At 35.7% G+C, this 18,097-nt stretch overlaps 1 protein-coding gene across 10 annotated transcripts in view; it reads left to right on the top strand.

Moving 5' to 3' along the window:
• Nucleotides 1–18,097, top strand: part of RYR2 (ryanodine receptor 2) — a 394,099-nt gene that overhangs the window by 95,245 nt on the left and 280,757 nt on the right. For all 10 annotated transcript variants that reach the window (XR_003534458.1, XM_027684666.1, XM_027684677.1 and 7 more), the window contains exon 2: nt 4,415–4,534. Coding sequence is in view for 9 of the 10 variants with exons in the window: in XM_027684666.1 (XP_027540467.1) it covers nt 4,415–4,534 (120 nt within the window). In the remaining variant the exon portion in view is untranslated. The remainder of the gene's footprint in view (nt 1–4,414; nt 4,535–18,097) is intronic.

Raw genomic sequence — 18,097 nt, 5'->3', positions numbered from 1 at the left:
GCTTCTCAAAGAATCAGAATTAATACAGTAGTGTGCTTATCAAAAGCTCGTGCCGTTTGAGTCAGTGCAGATATCTGACATGATACAAAGCAGAATATCTTTTTGCCAGGAGATACTCTATCATCTTTAAAACTATGAATTGCTATACTGGCTGAAATGTAAGGATTTATCAAGATTAATGGATTACTCCAAGATGGTACTTGGTCATAATCTTAAAACACTGTGTATGGCTGGTTATGGTAGCTTTAGCTGCACAGTACCTCAGCAAGTTCATTTCATAGAATCATAGAATGTTAAGAGGTTGGAATGGACCTTAAAGCTCATCTAGTTCCAACCCCCACACCATGACTGGGACACCTCCCACTAGGCCAGGTTTCTCAAGGTGTTACCAACCTGGCTTTGAACACTACTAGGGTTGGGACCTGTTCCAGTGTCTAACCACCCTCACAGCAAAAAATTTCTTTCTAATATCTAACCTAAATTTTCCCTCTTTCAATTTGTACCCATTACTCCTTGTCCTGTCACTACAGTTCCAGATGAAGGGTCCCTTTCCAGCTTCCCTGTAGGCCCCCTTCAGGTACTGGAAGGTTGCTATGGAGTCTCCATGCTACCTTCTCTTCTCCAGGTTGCAAATTACAGGCACTTTTACTTGCAATGAATACAGATACACGTGAGACTGTGCTCCATTGTTGTTACGGTGACTTATATGTCCCTGTACATTTGATGATATGCTGCGGTACCACCGTGTGCACAGCATTTGTGTGATTATTGGCACCTACTTTCCCTTGCTCTCTTGATACCTTTTTTTGTGTACCAAACCCTGGAAAAATAGAAGACAAAGGAGCATCTTTGGACTTACTAATGAAGGCTGTTATGATGTTGATGAATTGGGATGGAAATAGTAGAATTTTCCAGTTTTCATGGAGGAAACTGGGAGATATTTATCTAAGTGATGACTATGCAGCAAAACAAGAGTAGCAGAAATATCTGTGAGTGGAAAAGTCTGCAGGGATTTTAGGTCTGTGCTACTACCCTCTCTTCCAAATTGTGCTGGAGCTTCTTCAAGACTGTACTATATTTTGTATGATCTTTATCTGTTGTGTTGTTTTGAATATGAACTTTAAATCAACCTCTGTTGTTTGTTAAGGCAGAATATAGATACTGGCTTTTTTATTCATATTTAAATGAGATCAAGTATGTACCAGGCTTGTTTAATTGAACATCACTGGGGCACACTATTGTTTATCAACCCATGTGTTACCTTGATGAATTACAAAGACCTACAACTGTGTTGTAAAGGACTAGTTTCTTCTTTTGGCTATGCACTTTGTATTGTCGATGCAGCAATGCACAAAGAACTTCTACATGTTTGTCCAAGTGTTTACATATTCCAGGTGGATGAGAAGTTCCTACAAGTGATTACATTTTAGCATTAAACATCTGTGCTTGTAGTTGGATTCTTGAACAGTCAAACTTTTGTCTGTGTTCAGTTTAATGTGATATTAAATAACTCAACATTTACAGATATGTTTAAAAGGCACTTATATTCTTGTCAGCCCCCTTGCGTTGCCCTACCCCTGAATTTTCAGTCATGTGCTAGGAGAGTTGATGATCTAAAATCTCTTCTGCATAACGTATGGATGTGAAAATGCTCAGAAAGTAACAGGAGAAAATGAAGCAGTTTGAGACATCCCATAATTCAAGGATTAAGAATATCTGAAGGATATTTTTCTTTAATGGACATTTAACATGATGTACATTGTAGCGTTCTTCAAACAAGAGCAAAGCGACCTTCAGTGAAGGTTTCTTTAGTGGTGTGACTTAAAATAAGAAAATTACCCATTTTTAGCTCTCCTGTTGCTTGAGCTGGGTATCATTTACTGATTTGAAAATAGGTTTATAAAGACACTGCTGAGATGCTTACCCACTTACCAGTCAACTCTAAAGAAATATAATGGAATAATGTAACTTAATATAATTCTGCAACATAATCAAATTGAATATCTGTGGGAATCTTCTGAACGCATAGTCAGCAAATATTGGAAGACTGAATCGAGGGCAGGGTCTGTATTAGATTCTTGTCTAATCGTGTGCACAGAAATGCAAAGTATCTTAGAACTGTGTGTGTGTAACCTTTTCTGTAATAACCTTTCACTTGATCTGACAATGACATCACGTCTTTCTTAACCTTACGTGCCAATTTGATCAACACCATCTTGACTAGAACAGTAAGTTCCTCAACACTGTGACTCTGTGGCCTGAATTAAGACAATATTTATTTTAACCATCTCCATGCAAAACAGAAAATGTAGCAAAACAGAATAGAAGTGTGGTTTGTTGTTTTAATGAACGTCCTGCCAACCTAGAAATTAACTTTGAAAAGGGCATGGGAAGGTGATTGATCATGAACTAGTAAGCATTTATTAAGAAAACATCTTTATTTGTGAGCTAAGTATGTAACAAAATAATCCGTGTACTCTGTACACTGTACAGAAAAAGAAGGAGAAAATGTTTGCAAAATGAATTGAGAAAGTTTATGTGCCAGGAAATTTAGCAGTTGCATTATTCCTGTTCTTAATCTTCCAATAGGCAGCATCTGCATTATACATGTATGCTTAGTAATTCAGCTTAATTGGTTTGCAGGGAAGGATACAATGCATTAGATCATTAACTAAAATTAAGTATGTCAGGGACTTGCCCCAAACCAACTTATATTTTTGCTGCTGTCAGCATAGAATCATTTTTGTAGATGGGCTATGTAGAACACTTGTCAGATGTTCTCTAAAATCCTAGCATAGAATGGTAGAATATGGGGCAGTATAAAACCAAATTGTTGGTTCATATCAGTAGAAAGTAGCCTTACTATGTTGTCTGCCTCTGGCTGTGGAGGTAGAATGTTAGAATCTTCTCTAGTGACCATTTTTGGAAACCACTGTAGCACAATGTATGATGGAGACCAGGTTACTGGAGTTTTCATTCTGCTGGTGTAGTTACTTCAGGAAGAAGGGATAGGAAGAGAAAGAGGAAGGAGAATGTGTTTATATAGCTGCAATCTAACATCACTATTTTTAACCTGAAAAGAGACTTTTATTTGAATCAAGTTTAATTAAGATTAGGAAATACTAATTTAGTGCTTTAAAAAATAAACACAAACAACCAACTCCCCCTCCCCCAAATGCTCTAGGTTTTAATAAATGATGCTACTTTTACAACAAGTACACAGCAAAGCTCTTAGGTCTGTATATGTGGTCTTCTAGATCCTTGATTTTGGCCTTCCGGGATTTTATTATGCTAACTGCAATTTTACGTTGTGAACTTCACATATAACATATGCATGTATTACATTTTCTGAATTTAATGCCTGACTGGAAACCGTTATTACTTTTTGCCTCTACAATTGACTGTGGATTGCAGCATGGGCACTGTTGCTGCTATACAAGGAAAATTGGTTTACCCACACTTAACTTTGCTACATGGGGACAATTAAAAAAGGGTAACAGGAATTAATTTTTTCAAGTGTCTGATTAAACCGTATGTAAGCTCCTACTCTTTTCAGAATTAAATACACTTTAATTTAGTCTAGTTTAATTATTTGAGTAAATTGAACCAAACTAGCTTAATTCAGGATGGGTGTTTATAGGTAGCTTCAAATTACTCAGTTAAATTTAAAGCCAGGCATTTATTTAATTTGATGAACTTTTCTGAATGTCCCTATGTAGCAAGCCGCCTATAAGAACAACTTTTTTTAGAAAACATTCTGCCTTAATGGAAGCTTTTTTGTAGTCTCATTCTCTTCTACTTCCAGTTGCATGATTCAACCAGTAGTTTTATTGTTGTGTTACATTTTATTTACAGTGTTAAATATGACCCACTCATAATCATTCTTGTGAAATTTCTTATTAGAAACCCATAAATGAATGGGCAGAATGCACAGGGTGATGCTATTTTTTTTCAATACTAAACCAGAAAATCTTTCTAGGAAATAGATTCATTGCAACAAAATTTTCTTTCTTTAACTTGAACCATATTTCTTCAAAGGGATTCTCCAGCTCATGGTTGTGTTATCTTGAAGAATGGATTTAAATAAGGGTCTGACTCTCTTTTTTGAGGCTTGTTGACAAGATCTCCTTTAGCTATATTACTACAAGAAATTAGTTCTGTAAAATTGGTAGGTAATATATACTGAATTTTATTACAAAGACAGACAAAAGTATATATGCAATTATTATAAATATTTCAATTAATTTGCTGACATTCACAACTCAGAATAAAAATGATGCTGAGATTTGATTCTACTTGTGTTCAGGTATAACTGTTTGTGCACTTAGCAAAGATTTTCTAAATGCTTCCACAAATCTTATTGGTTCAGAAGTATAACCCTTGTTCTCTTTTTGTCTGGTGTTTTTTTTGGTAGGATGATGAGGTGGTTCTGCAGTGCACTGCAACTGTTCAAAAGGAGCAACAGAAATTGTGTCTTGCTGCAGAAGGATTTGGCAACAGGCTTTGCTTTTTGGAATCCACATCAAATTCTAAGGTACTGCTGAGTGTTTTAATTGTCATGCACGAAGCAAGGATAGCTATAACATTGCTTGCTTTGATGTAATACACACAAATCTATCAAGGAGTATGGACATATACAATTTATCAATAATATAAGAAATGTTTAATCCCCTTTCAAAGTTCAATTGTTCCTTTGTCATGGCCCTTTGACTGGACTCTGATGCTGTGCTTTTTGTTTTGGGTTCACTTTAAAACTAGTTAGCTGCTGAAGTCCATCTTAGTAATACTCGTTATTTTGCTTGTCCAAACTTAGTTATAGTGAGCCACAGAGCAATTTTTGTGTACTGCACTTCAAAAATGAGTTTGATTACTCTGATTTTAGCTCCACAGGAAAGAGAGCAATCATTTTATTTGTGGTAAGTTTTTATTCTGGGGCATTTACATGGAGATGATTATTACTTTAAGACCTAATTCCCTAACAGAGCATAGTGCAATTTCAAAATTATCTCGTCTAAACAGTTTGTTATCTAAGCCTCCTCTAACTCTGCTATGTATGCAGTAGATAGAGTAGTTTGAAAAAAAATTTGCTATTTATTGCAAAGTAGGGATTTTGTTTCACAATCACATATGCTCAAATGTTTTGAAGACACAAATAGGCCTTCTGAGGGCGGAACTGGTTTTGTGACCAAAGTAATGGATATACTTGGACATTTTATCCATAGAAAGGGAGGAATGTTGCTTAACATATTCTTTTTCAGTTAAAATATAAATATTTGGTGAGAAAATATAATAAGGGTAAAGCATCTGGAAAGACATTGAGAAAGACTTAGAACAAAAAATTATGGTTTTTGTCTTGCCAGCTTCCATAACATCACTTTAATTCTCTCTGATTCTTCACAGAGTAATGCTTCATTTTCTGTCTCATCATTTTGAATGTATTATTCATAATAATAAATTTTTCACTAGGACATTAATGATTCATTATAATAGCAGTGATCTTGATGAATTAATTCTTGCCACTCTGTTTTAAGTGAATCTTTTTAACAATAAAAATGTGCTTGGATAGAAGTGGTCGTAGTGCTCGTTGCCTGTGAGGCCAGAAAGATCTATTTAATGAATTTATTATTATTCAGTAAGTTTGGATATTAAATCTACAGTCTCTCTCTCACCGTGTAAAACTTCTGAACATTCTTGTGTTTAAGGAATACAGTGTAGATTTCATATCAGTTTTCTGTGCTTGTTTTGTTGATACTGCTTTTTCTCCTTGTTTTGTGAAGCAATCTGTATTCTGCTCATTCTGCATGGGATTGGGGGAAAAAACAAACAAAAGAAAACTCATGCAGGTCCTCTGTGTTTCAATTTTTAAGGGCTGACAGTTTCTAGGATGTGCTCATTTGAAGTCATTTGTAGATATAAGTACTGAGGGAGCCATAAATTTGCCAAATCCTTAAAGCAAAGTGGACTATAAATAAAAATGTTTTTCATCCTAATATCTGTGTCCATAGAAGGTTACTATTGCATTATATAAGGAAATATTCAAAGAGGCATATGATAATTTGAAAAAGGTTCCAACAGAGTTCTTGAGCTGGTTAAAAAATTTCCATGCATGTCTTGAAGACTATTTTCCAGTTTGAATGGGATTGTGATGCACTTTAATGCAAACAGTAATGTGGCATCTGAATTCCCACCAGGTATCAAGGATGAGGTGTAAAACCAAGCACCAGTAATAAGCCAAACTCAAGTAATAGACTTCAACTATCATCCTGGACTTGCATTCTTGAGAATGCTTGTTACTATCCCTTGCTTCTCTCCAAAATCTTTCAAGATGCGGGTCCTCATGATGTAGCTGATGTTCTATTATCACAACTTCTTTGCATGCACTTTCCTGCTCTAGGATCACTAAATAATTCACACTACTAAAATAATGGTCAAATTGAAGATATATATTGATAGAATAATTTGGCAACTGCTGACTGTTAATACTTATCCCATTACAGCAATAACACTGGAAGGCCCATAATGAAAATTGCTTACTGAATTTTATTTTTTTCTGTTCAAGTTTAAAACACAAGTGTTTCTTTGGAGAGTCATATAGATTCCCTCAGTGTCAGAGGAAAACAGGAGATTTTGAAAACATCATACTAACAAAAGATGAATAAATTAGCAAACACTTTAATAAGCATTATCATTTCACGTGTTCACATTTAAAAACTGTTCCCAAATTCCATTTTATTCACTTCTTTTGACTTGCTTATCAAATCATTTTACTGAGCAAAAATATCCTATTTATTTCTTTATTTTTCTTTATTCTGCAAATGGATTTTTCTTCTGTATATATTGTAAGGTGTTTGGATTTTAAATAAGGAATTAAATAGTGTTTGGAGGTACATTGCAACTTGATTTTAGGCTTGAGGTTTATTTCTTTGTAGCAAATACAGAGACATCTTTTGCTACTAAATTTGATATGGTACTCTTTCTAAGGAAAAAAATTTATCACATAATGGCATTTTAACGGAACCAAATTTCAAAGTATATCAAAGTTATTACTCTGAGTTTGTGAATGTTTTTTTGCATTGATTTGGTCGTTCTTACAGGAAGGGAGTTGAGCTGAGAGCTGGAATTGTTCAACCTGGAGAAGAGAAGGCTCCAGGCAGACCTTAAAACAACCTTTCTGTACTTAATGAGGACCTTCAGAAAAGAAAGTGAAGGACTTTTTTATCAGGGGCTGTAGTGATAGGATGAGGGGTAATGGCTTTAAACTGAAGGAGGGTAGGTTTAGATTAGCTATTAGGAAGAAAGTCTCTAGTCTGAGAGTAGTGAGACTCTCAGAGAGTAGTGAGAGAAGTTGTGGATGTCCCATTCCTGGAAGTGTTTGAGGCCAGGTTGGATGGAGCTTTGAGCAAACTTGTCTAGTGGAAGATGAGGGTTGGAACCCAACCATGGCATGGATGTTGGAACTAGATGATCTTTAAGGTCCCTTGCAACCTAAACCTTTCTATGATTCTATATAGTCTAGCAAGTGCTGAGTAAAGGGGAAAAACAATAACTCCCTGCTACACAAGTTTTAGCACAGCACAGGAGGCTGTCGCCCGTTTTTACTGCCAGGGCACATTGTGGAATCATGCCCACCTTGCTGCCCTCAGGCCTTTTTCTGCAAAGCTGACTCCCAGATTGGGTCAGAGGGTACTGGGTCTTTGTATAGCAAATGTATTCTTGATTTGAAATTAATTACCTGAGCCAGTGGATTGAATTGCACTTGTGAAGGACACACAGATGGACTAGATTCTCTATGAGTGATAGCAATAGCCTTGGACAAATCAGGCATGTGTCTGTTGTAACATTTGTTTTGAGTTCTACAAGGGACTATTCTCTAGTTTTGGCTGATAATGAGACAAAAGCTATTTTGCCCTTTGCTATCATTATTTTATTTTAACTTGGTGTTGTGGTTTAACCCCAGCTGTCAACCAAGCCCCACTCAAGCCGCTTGCTCACTCCCCCTGTGTTGGGATGATGAAGAGAATCAGAAGAGTAAAAGTGAGAAAAAACATTGGTTGAGATAAAGATGGTTTAATAGGTAAAGCACAAGCCACATGTGTAGGCAAAGTAAAACAACGAGTTCATTCACATCTTCCCATGAGCTGGCAGGTGTTCAGCCATCCCCAAGAAAACAAGGCTGGTTCATGTGTCCTGGTGATTTGTGAAAACAAATACTGTCACTCCGAACACCCCCTGCTTCCTTCTTCATTCCTCCTGCTTTATACACCGAGCATGTCATCATATGGTATGAAACATCCCGTGGGTCAGTTGGGATCAGCTGTCCTGGCTGTGTCCCCTCAAAACTCCTTGTGCACCCCTAGCCGACTCGCTGGTGGAGTGAGTTGAGGAACAACAAAGGTCTTGACTTAGTTCAAGGCTGCAAATTACTCAAATTGGTCCCATATCTTGAAGAGCAAAATAATAAACAAAAAAGATGGCAGGTCTAAATTATGTGTAATTTTATTAATAGAAGACAGTACTGAATATAAAACAATCTTGTCCAGGATAAATACATGACTACCTCATCTACAGAGATGTAGTAGCTTAAGTGAAAAATAATTATATTTCAATATCTACCAATTTCAAATCAAATCTGTCTCAAAATTGATTTTGTTCTCAGGATAGGTTGCATGTTTCAAATGTATAAAAATATCAGATATATGAACCATCAAAAATTTTTAACATTGAAAAAGTGGCAACAGCAAGAATAACAAAATCTAAGGAAAACATGCTGAAGACAAAATTTAAAAAGCTTATTTTTCTTATCTCTTGCAATTATTTCTTCAACAGGTTTTGTCAAATCTATAGCATAAATTTTAATTTCTTACGTAAGAAGAAGAAGAAGAAAATAAGGGATGGCTGTCAGAAAAGAAAAGAAACCACTGTTGTGGTTTAACTCAGCCAGCAACCAAGCCCCATGCAGCCACTCACCCACTCCCCCACCAGTAGGATCAGGGAGAGAAATAGAAGGATAAAAGCTAGGAAACTCTTGGATTGAAATAAAGATAGTTTAACAGGGAAAGCAAAAGTCATGCACACAAGCAAAACAAAACAAGTAATAAATTCACTGCTTCCCACGGGCAGACAGGTGTTCAGGTATCCCCAGGAAAGCAGGGCCCCATCACACGTAACAGTTACTTGGGAAGACAAACCCATCACACCAAATGTTCCTCCTCTTCCTCCTTCTTCCTCCCGCTAGGCATGATGTCATATCGGATATCCCTTTTGCCAGTTTGGGCCACCTGTCCTGGCTGTGTCTCCTCCCATGCACCCCCAACTTCCTTGCCAGCATGGCAGCATGAAAAACAGAAAAACCCTAACCAGCACACTTGTAAACTTCCTTTTTGACAATTCTCTATAGGTACTTTTGTTTTGTCAGTGTTTCCTGTACTTTTAAATCTATTCCTTGTGTGGAAGACCATCTCTTCTATTAAAAAAAATTATCATTAGTTAACTTATCTCAATGACTAGTGAGATCTATTTCTGTACGTTTGAAAATTAAGATTGTTGCTTTTTATAAATAAAGAGATTGTTAGTATGAGGAAGTTCATTCATTAAAAGATCATGTTGTCTGCTATGGAAGTAATTTTTCTGTAGACCTAAATAATGCATGGACTTTTGAAAATCAAACAAGCTGGAGCTGTTGTTTTAACAGCTCCTGAAAACTATTCCTGTCCATGGTGCAGAATGAAAAATACTCAGCTCTGGGCTAGTCCCAAGTGTGGTGTTGATCCCTTGTGAACCACTGCAAAGCAGAACACTGAAAGTTCAGGTACTCTTTTCTAAATTACACAAAGTTTTGGTTTCTTTTTCTGTTTTTATGGCAGGTGGTAAACTCACATGCTTTAGTTTCATGATGCTCTGAGGTATAGAAGAACTGCTTTACATAATTTAAAAGGAGTGATAAAATCTATGTGTTTTGGGTTTTTTTTCCCCTCTTGAGGTTTCCATAATTTGGACTTTAGAGAGGGGTGTATAACATAGTGAGGGTTTTTTATGATTTGAAAAGCCTCCCAAGTTATTATTTTTCCCTTCAACTTTTTCAAGAAGGCAGTGCAATGTCTGATCTTCTGGTTTGAAATTTTTATGTATCAGTTACAGTGCTGAAAGCAGAGTCCAAAAAAAATACCTTTCATAATTCTATTTGTAAAGTAAGGAGGGACTTCACATGAAAGTAAGACTTTGATAACTTATTTTCCATTTTTGCTTCTGAAGAGTCACTACTCCTGTGGCAGGGCAGAGGGATTCTTCAGATTTAGTGCTGGACTGGTGTAGGCCAGTTGGCTGGTACTGTTGACTCCATCACCCAGCATATGTTGGTGATGTTCTGGTCTTTGTTGGTCCCCAGATGCTACTGTTGTGTAACAGGATAGAAAATAAAGTCTGATGGTAAGACCTACCTGCTGTTTCTTGTGCTGACAAATACCAATTTTTAATTTTTTTTTCTTTGCCCTATTTTTGGTCTATTTTCAGCAAGTAGATGAATCGGCAGGAGCTGGACAGGTGGCTATACTCAAAGTGAAGAGGAAAATGTGGGAAGGGAGACTAGGGAAGGTTAAACATCTGGCACAGACAAGGCTACATGGGAGTATGATCTGCTAGTATTTATGCAAGCAGTTTCCATGTCCGCAGTCAAATTCTGTATGGGTGTGTCTGGAGAAAGGTATCATCCTGAATTGTGGGACACTGGCCTGAACTCCTGTGCTCTCACTGCTCCAGAAGAAAAACTTTTCTTCATTTGTCTTCAGTTTAAGATCTGAAGGCAGGGGTTGCCTTCTTTTTTTGTCTTTTACAGCAAACACTTGAGCATATTCTCAGTGTACAAGGCCAGTAATCTGTCTCCAGAGAGACTGAGTCTGAAACTCTTTCTGCCAGCTGAGAAACAGTACCTGTGCTGTGCACAGTTTTTGATTGTGTAAATCCAAATATATAAAAAAAGCACATGGTGTCCATAAATGTGTGGATGTGTGGATGAAAGTAGATGGCTTTTGAGCAGTTACTGACATAATGAAATACTGAGTTTTTTAAAATTCGATTCACACTGACAAATCAAATCAGTGTTGTTTGCTTGTGTTTGCATTGGATCATTCTGTGAATTTGCCATATAGTAAGGTGGTTGTTTGCTTGGACTTTTTTTAATAGTTGCTGTGGTTCATTTCTGTACTTGCGTTTCCATTTTATTAATCTAAAAAAGTCAAAAAAGTCTGTCAGAGCTTGGGCAAGGCTTTGTAGCTTCACCTCCAAGCCCATTTTAATTGCTTTTGTGTCATGTTGCCAAAATGAATATTCCCATTTAATGACAAAGATGGCACTTAATCTTACATATTCTAATGTTCAGAGTACTCTATTTAGCAGACTTTTACTAAGATCATAGATTTTGATAATTTAAATGAAGAGTTGCTATCAAATATATGCATACGTACATATTACTTGCCCTACTTTACATGCATAATTTAGACACAGGTAGATGAAGTCTTCATAGGTGTCGATCAGACAGGATTTTGTTCGATAAGTCATTCTTTCCCATGAAAATACTCTGTAGAAGCAATGTAACTAAGAGCAGTGTGTTTCACAACATTCGTATGTAGTTTTAAGCAACATATAATTTACATAATTGCAAATATTATCTTTATATCCAATTCAATTTTTACTTCTTTTAAATATTGTATACATTTTGAGACTAAATGTAGATGTGTAGCTATATTCATCAGATCTGGTTGTGATCCTTGCACTTAGTCCCAGAAACCAGCAGAATTATTTCTTGGGATGGAAAGTGAATAATTTAAAATGAATGTGAAACATTCAGACTATGAAAAACACTGTGTCAGATCTCCATGAAAGTAAAGACAGCAACAGATATATGAGTTGAAAACTGTGGCCATTATTACTAGGCATAACAATAAAATTTAGCATATTTGTACTGTCACCTGTAACTCCGGTAGTTTTTAAAAAGGAAACAATTGTGTGATATCAAGCAAGCCATCACAGACTAAATAGTGTAATTATAATATATCCAATCCACGATACCTTACTATTCTCATTGTCCACATAGTAGCTCCTGTTGAAGCAGATATTTGGAATTTTAAATTCACACAGGAATGGATTATTTCTGATCTTACAGAAATAATTTTTATCAAATCTTGTATTGCCAGAGGTATACATTGAGTTTTACCATAATAAGGCATTAATTACTACCAAAAAGGAATTAAAAGGTCTTCCTATCTTCAAAATGTACCTTCATGAATAGGAAAGAGTTCCTTTTTCAATCACACTCACTTATTTAATATTTTTAAAATATGACATTGCTATAGGCCAGTTCTCTGTTATTGGGGATAACTCTGCATGCTTAATATTAGTTATTTAGAACCCATGGGGTTTTATCAGAAGACTTTAATGTATTGAGTACTTGGGAGTTTTTTGTCAAAATGTATTTTAGAAATATTTAAGGCCTGTCATCGTAAAGCACCTGGGAAAAGCCTCCAGAGGAAAGTTCTAAATTCCTAAATCTGTTAGTGGAGTTCATGACATGTAATCTGAAAATGCAGCCACAAAAGCTGAAAGAGAAAATCAAAACAATTTTGTAGATACGTTTACTTGACGATAGTACTCCAAGTGATGGCACTGAATAAAATAGTAGTACATATGATATCTATACATGCATTATGTCTGTTATCAACTAGATAACAGACAAGACAAATTTTGAAACGCTCATTTTCTTTTTAATATTAATGATGGGTTTCATACTGTTAGTGACATAGGCTATCCATTCAAGAAACTTAACCCAAAGCTGTATAATTTATGCAATTTAACAAACAAAACATGACTTGTAATTTCTCCAGTCAAATATGTAGTTTGCAACTTCCTTCATTATCTAAATGTATGTTAAAAAATCCCCAACCAAACAAACCCTAAATGTTTACAAAACCGCCTATGATAGTAACTGCTGGTTTTTTTCCCTTGTTAGTTTTTGTGAGGTTTTGTTTTTTTTTTCCATAGTGGAACAGATGTAGGAATTCCACTTCTGGTCTAAAATAAATAAATAAAACCTGAAAAATCCCATTACATCCATTTTCCTTTATATATCCCAGTAACTGTTTAGGCTTCTCATTATTTAAAGATTAAAATGTAAAAAGAAGCAGATATTGTGCTGGGAAATATTGTCTGAGATATGACTGTGACACAAACACCTGGTTGAAGAAGCTCAGATATGTGATGTACAATTCTGTATTGGTTTGGTGAGTTTTCTAGGGGCTTCTAAAAACCTATCAGTTTGCTGTGATTTAGCTTCTGAGTCCTAATTTTTTTACTACTGTTCCTATTATAAAGGGAGTTGCCATCGTTGCATGATGGGTTTGTCTACGTGCATTTTGAACATTCTGTTCAAAGCAATGCCCTTACCCAAATGCATAGTTGATGGGTTTTGATGGTAGGGTTTGTCTTTTTCCCCATTTAGTATACAAGTCTTGGGACTCTTTAATAATCTTGGGACTAGGTGTTAAGGACTGCAAACAGATTATTTGCCTTCCCCAAATGCACTGAAATACCATAAGAAAGTCTTTGAAAGATAAATAAAGTGATTCATAGAGCAAAGGCATAATATTTTGAGGTGGGAGTTCTTACTTGCTGTACATTCATGACTGATGAAAGTTACAACTGCTAGCTGTTCAGTGCAAACACAACCTCGGCAGCTTCAGGCTTGCTGCCTTACCCTGGGAAACTGAGCAGCACAAGTTTACGCAGTGGCATATTCTGCCAAGTCCCCTAGAGCTCAGCATTTCAAATATTTTCTCTGATGGGTTTATGGTAGACTGTACTTCATTAGCAAATGCAGAGTAGTTACAAAGCAGTTGTTCGAATTGTAATTAGAACTGATAGGTAGCTGCACATCTGAAAACCTGAAAAAAACAGATTGGTAAATCTGTGTTCCAAGCTAAGAACACATGAAAATATGTTATTTTAAGCCCTTTAAATGAGCATTTATCTAAAATAGCAGTTTCACATTAGCCTTGTAGCCCTGCTTAGCACTTAAGTCGTGGTATTATCACTTTGTATTCAGTATTTTTGAGGACTGTTGGGCTAAATCTGGCTCAGCAGACTCCTGTTAATAATCCTAGCCCAATGGGCTCAGAATTTAGGACAAAGAAATGTGGCCTAATAATGAGTGAATCTGTGTTAATTCTGTTCTGAAACAGAATTAAAAAAAGAGTATCAGACACGTTGTTGTTGTTGCTGCTTATTTCTTAAGACTTTTTGAAAATTTGACCTTTTAGTTGGTGATTTTCAGTATTTTAGGCTTTTTGTCCTGGTTACTTCCCCAAGAAAATGGTGGAAGATTTGTGCTTTTGTAGCAACCAAGGGAATGCTGTAACTTACTATCATAACAAGAGTATTTACAACTTTAAATTGAAGGTGTTAGTTTATAAATAGTCTGGATTGGAAGAGGGAAGTTGGGCAAGTGGAAGTAGTTTGGAGGTTGACGATTTATGCTTTTTGTCCCTGTGTTTGAAACCCAAATGCAAGTTGTTTTAGTAACTTTCCTAATGCTGACTGGTGGGTTACTGAATACGAATACAAGAAGAACTTCAGGTTTAACAAAAAAAGAACAGTTGCTTTATTTTACATTAAAAAATCAGAGACCAGACTGTAAAATAAGTGTTTATGCTCTTAAAGAGTATGCATAAATGCAGAAGGTCAGAGTTCAGGCTGCTTTTCCTGGGAGTTTCTCTTTGAATAACTGCTGGAAGTTTGATGTTTGTTTGAAAACCTGTAGATAAGAGTGATGGACATACAGTTGATACATGAACCACATTGACATCTCTAGTCTGTTTTTCTTACATGAACCAACATGTCTTTAATATCCGGAGGATGAGAACAATACTCTGGTTTCCCACAATATGATTAGCAGCTTAAGATGTCCTTCTTATCTGTCATTTTTGGCTTGGCCTGTTCAAATACCGTTTACAAGCCAACAGGAGTTTTATGGTTCTCCGTGCAAGAGCCTCAGTGCAAGGCTCTTGTAGAGCAGTGACTGTGTGCAGTCTACTTTTGCCCTGCCTGCAACCTGCTAATTGGGAAGCTGTGTGAACTGGAAGGAGTTGAAGCTCATGTTCTGCTTAATGGAGTGTGGGATAGTTTTTCTTTTATTTTACAAAGTGATGTTCTTGTAAATATAATGAGTCCATGCGAATAATGCTAATTGATGTTTCTGAGCTTTAATTCCTTAGAAGGTATCTTTTTCTTCCCTCCTGGATATAAAGAATATATTTAGGAATAGAAAGCTTGTTCCATCTTCCAGGTATTTGTACTCTTGTCTTGGCATGTTTACAAAGATACCATCCACAAAAATATTGCCTTTCATGAGAATTGAATTTTTACATGCTATTAAAAAAGAACAGACAACGAATGTCACTGGGCTGATTTTAAAAGACTGATACAGTCTTCCCCTAACAATCCTGCAAACTTTACTTCTATCCTACATCTAAATGTCTTTTAACGGTAACAGGGAGTTATGCATTTCAGGTTCTCTTGGTGTTTCTCTGAGTACTGACCCAGTTATAATTGAACAGTACACTTTTTACAGCAGGTGATAAGGTAATAATTGTGGGAAAGGTGAATCAAAATCAACACCCGTTATTCTAATGGCTTTAGATAATATAGGATGAATTAGTTTAGATAGTTTAAGATCCTTGAAATGACTGAGGTGGGTATTGATCAGTAAAAGGAACAGCAGGGACAAGTTATTCCTGTATGAAAGACAGTGGCAAATGTCTGCAACATTTTGAGTTCCATGAAAGAAAAAGAAGCAGGACTAGCACAGGACTTTCATGATGTTGGACAGAGGTCCCAGAAAGCAAACCAATATTCTTCTCAGTGCAATATGAAATATGAACAGACTTGCCAAGAAACCATTTGAGTATCCATTATTCAATACATTGGAAAGTCCAGTAATACAGAATTTTTTCTCTTTAGTGTCTGTAAGTTGAGTAAGTATTAGCCGATACAAAAGGTCCATAGAAATGAAGTCCAATTGCAATGAGGTTTTATTTTTAAATAAGAAACATGCCTAATGTGATTAGCTGTTGTAAGAATAAAGCTTTATAAGCTTTGAGTGCCATATTTGATATTTGATTTACTCAGCAGTACACTAACAATTAATTAAGCCTCTTTGGGCTGATACAGTTGCAAGAATGTGTACAGATTAATGACTATAAAAGTCCTTATTAAAATGGCAAAATAATTCCTTCTCCTTGGGCATGTTTCTGGCTAGTTTATTATGAAGGTTATCTGTATCTATAGTTTCCATTGGAGCTTTGATTTTCACATACACTTAACTGTCTGCATAATTCTTACTAGAATTGTTTTATTTCTATAGAGAATGTGAATTCCTTAGGAGAATTAATTAGAAAGAGTTAATAAAATTAATAAGAAAAACTTACAAGTATGTGGATTTTTTTGATTGTTTGTTTTTTAGGAAATAAACCAGTATCAAAGACATTTGAAAAGTTATGTTAAATCTCCAGCACAGACATGCACCTTAGTAGAGGAGAGGAATATCTTTGCTGGGCTAGGTGAAAGTTGAGATATTGGTAAAATAAAATTAAAGCCGTATAGAGAATAATATGTGGTAGTGCATAATAGGTCTCTGCAAAGGTGCATAGTTATTATCTTATGTGATGTCAGAATGTGAAATTTTAGAAAGGAAGAACTTGACTATGGCAAAGGAGGAAACTCCAGGTTGGTGAATTATCTAAATGAATGTGATATTCTCATGTAGGAGTAATACCTGTGAACTTATTGTTATACTCCCTCCTTGAACATCTATTCAAGAGTAACAGGAAAAGAGTAAGAGTCTAGAGAGTTTTCAGAGTCCTTGAGACTGTCTTTACCATCTCTGAATTTTTAAGCCTCTTGCTTTATTTCCTCTTGCTTTATTCACTTCTGGGACAGGTGGGAAATGCATGTGGGTATTTCTGTCTAGACAGTATTTTGTGGCAGCTTTTTTTTTTAGTGTGTTACTGAATGATAAGCAGAGAGTCCTTTAAAGCAGCAGTTGGTTGTTTCTTAACAGGTTAGTAACAATATTTCAGCCCCTTAGACCAAAACAGGAAAAATTCGAATCTTTAAGAAGCTGAAAAAATAATCACTAATTGCTCTTCTAATTATTCTTTTTGACTTTGTGGTTAATAGAGGTGCGTAGTCAAGTATGTGTTTATTTTTTACATCACGCAGTGGATATTCAAATGCAGTGCCATGCACAGGCAAGCAGAGGCTTTATATATTTTACATGTTTAAAGATAAACCACAATTTCTGAGTATATATGGTGAGGGGTTTTTTTAAGCAGATATTTATGCTTGAAAGTATTATTGCTCTTTTTATCAGCAGTGGAACTCTGACAGTACAGGTCCTTAAATCCTTGGAAAATTTCTTGGCAGACAGTTCTTGCTCTTAGGACTCTTAAAACCTTTCTGTCCCTGACCCAAATATTTGCTAGATTTTCTCTAAGACTACGACAGTTTTATTATTAAAAATACATTTTTTTGACTTAACAAGTTTCAATATGCCATTCTAATTGATTTGCTTTACATTACAGAGGTAAATGTATGTACCTTTTAAGATAATGTATTTTTTTATATAATATATATATAATAGTTTTAAATCAAGTAAATCAGATCAAACATCCTGCAGTGCAAAATAATTTGGGGATCATAACATCCGACCTGAGTCAGAATGGACTTACTACCTTAAAAAGACATATAACAAGCAGGACAAAATGAATTAAAGAACTGGGATATGGTGTAATATTCATCTTCATAAAGTGGCTTTATAATATATTATTTTTTTGCCAGCCAGTAGGGACTGGCACATGTAAATTTCAATAAAACATGTTTAGCTTCTGTTAAGGTGGTGGGATAGATTGAAAATTCTGTGGGTGGTTGCATTTAATTTGTTTTGAATAATTTCGTAAATTGAATTAAGCACATAGATGAGTAGTGACTCAAAACAGAGGTATGCATTATTCATTTTAGCTATAAAAACTGATTTACTTTACATATGTGTAAA

This window comes from Neopelma chrysocephalum, unplaced genomic scaffold (assembly GCF_003984885.1).
Source record: "Neopelma chrysocephalum unplaced genomic scaffold, ASM398488v2 Primary Assembly neopelma1_23, whole genome shotgun sequence".
NCBI lineage: Eukaryota > Metazoa > Chordata > Aves > Passeriformes > Pipridae > Neopelma > Neopelma chrysocephalum.
This window is presented reverse-complemented; position numbering and strand designations above follow the sequence as displayed.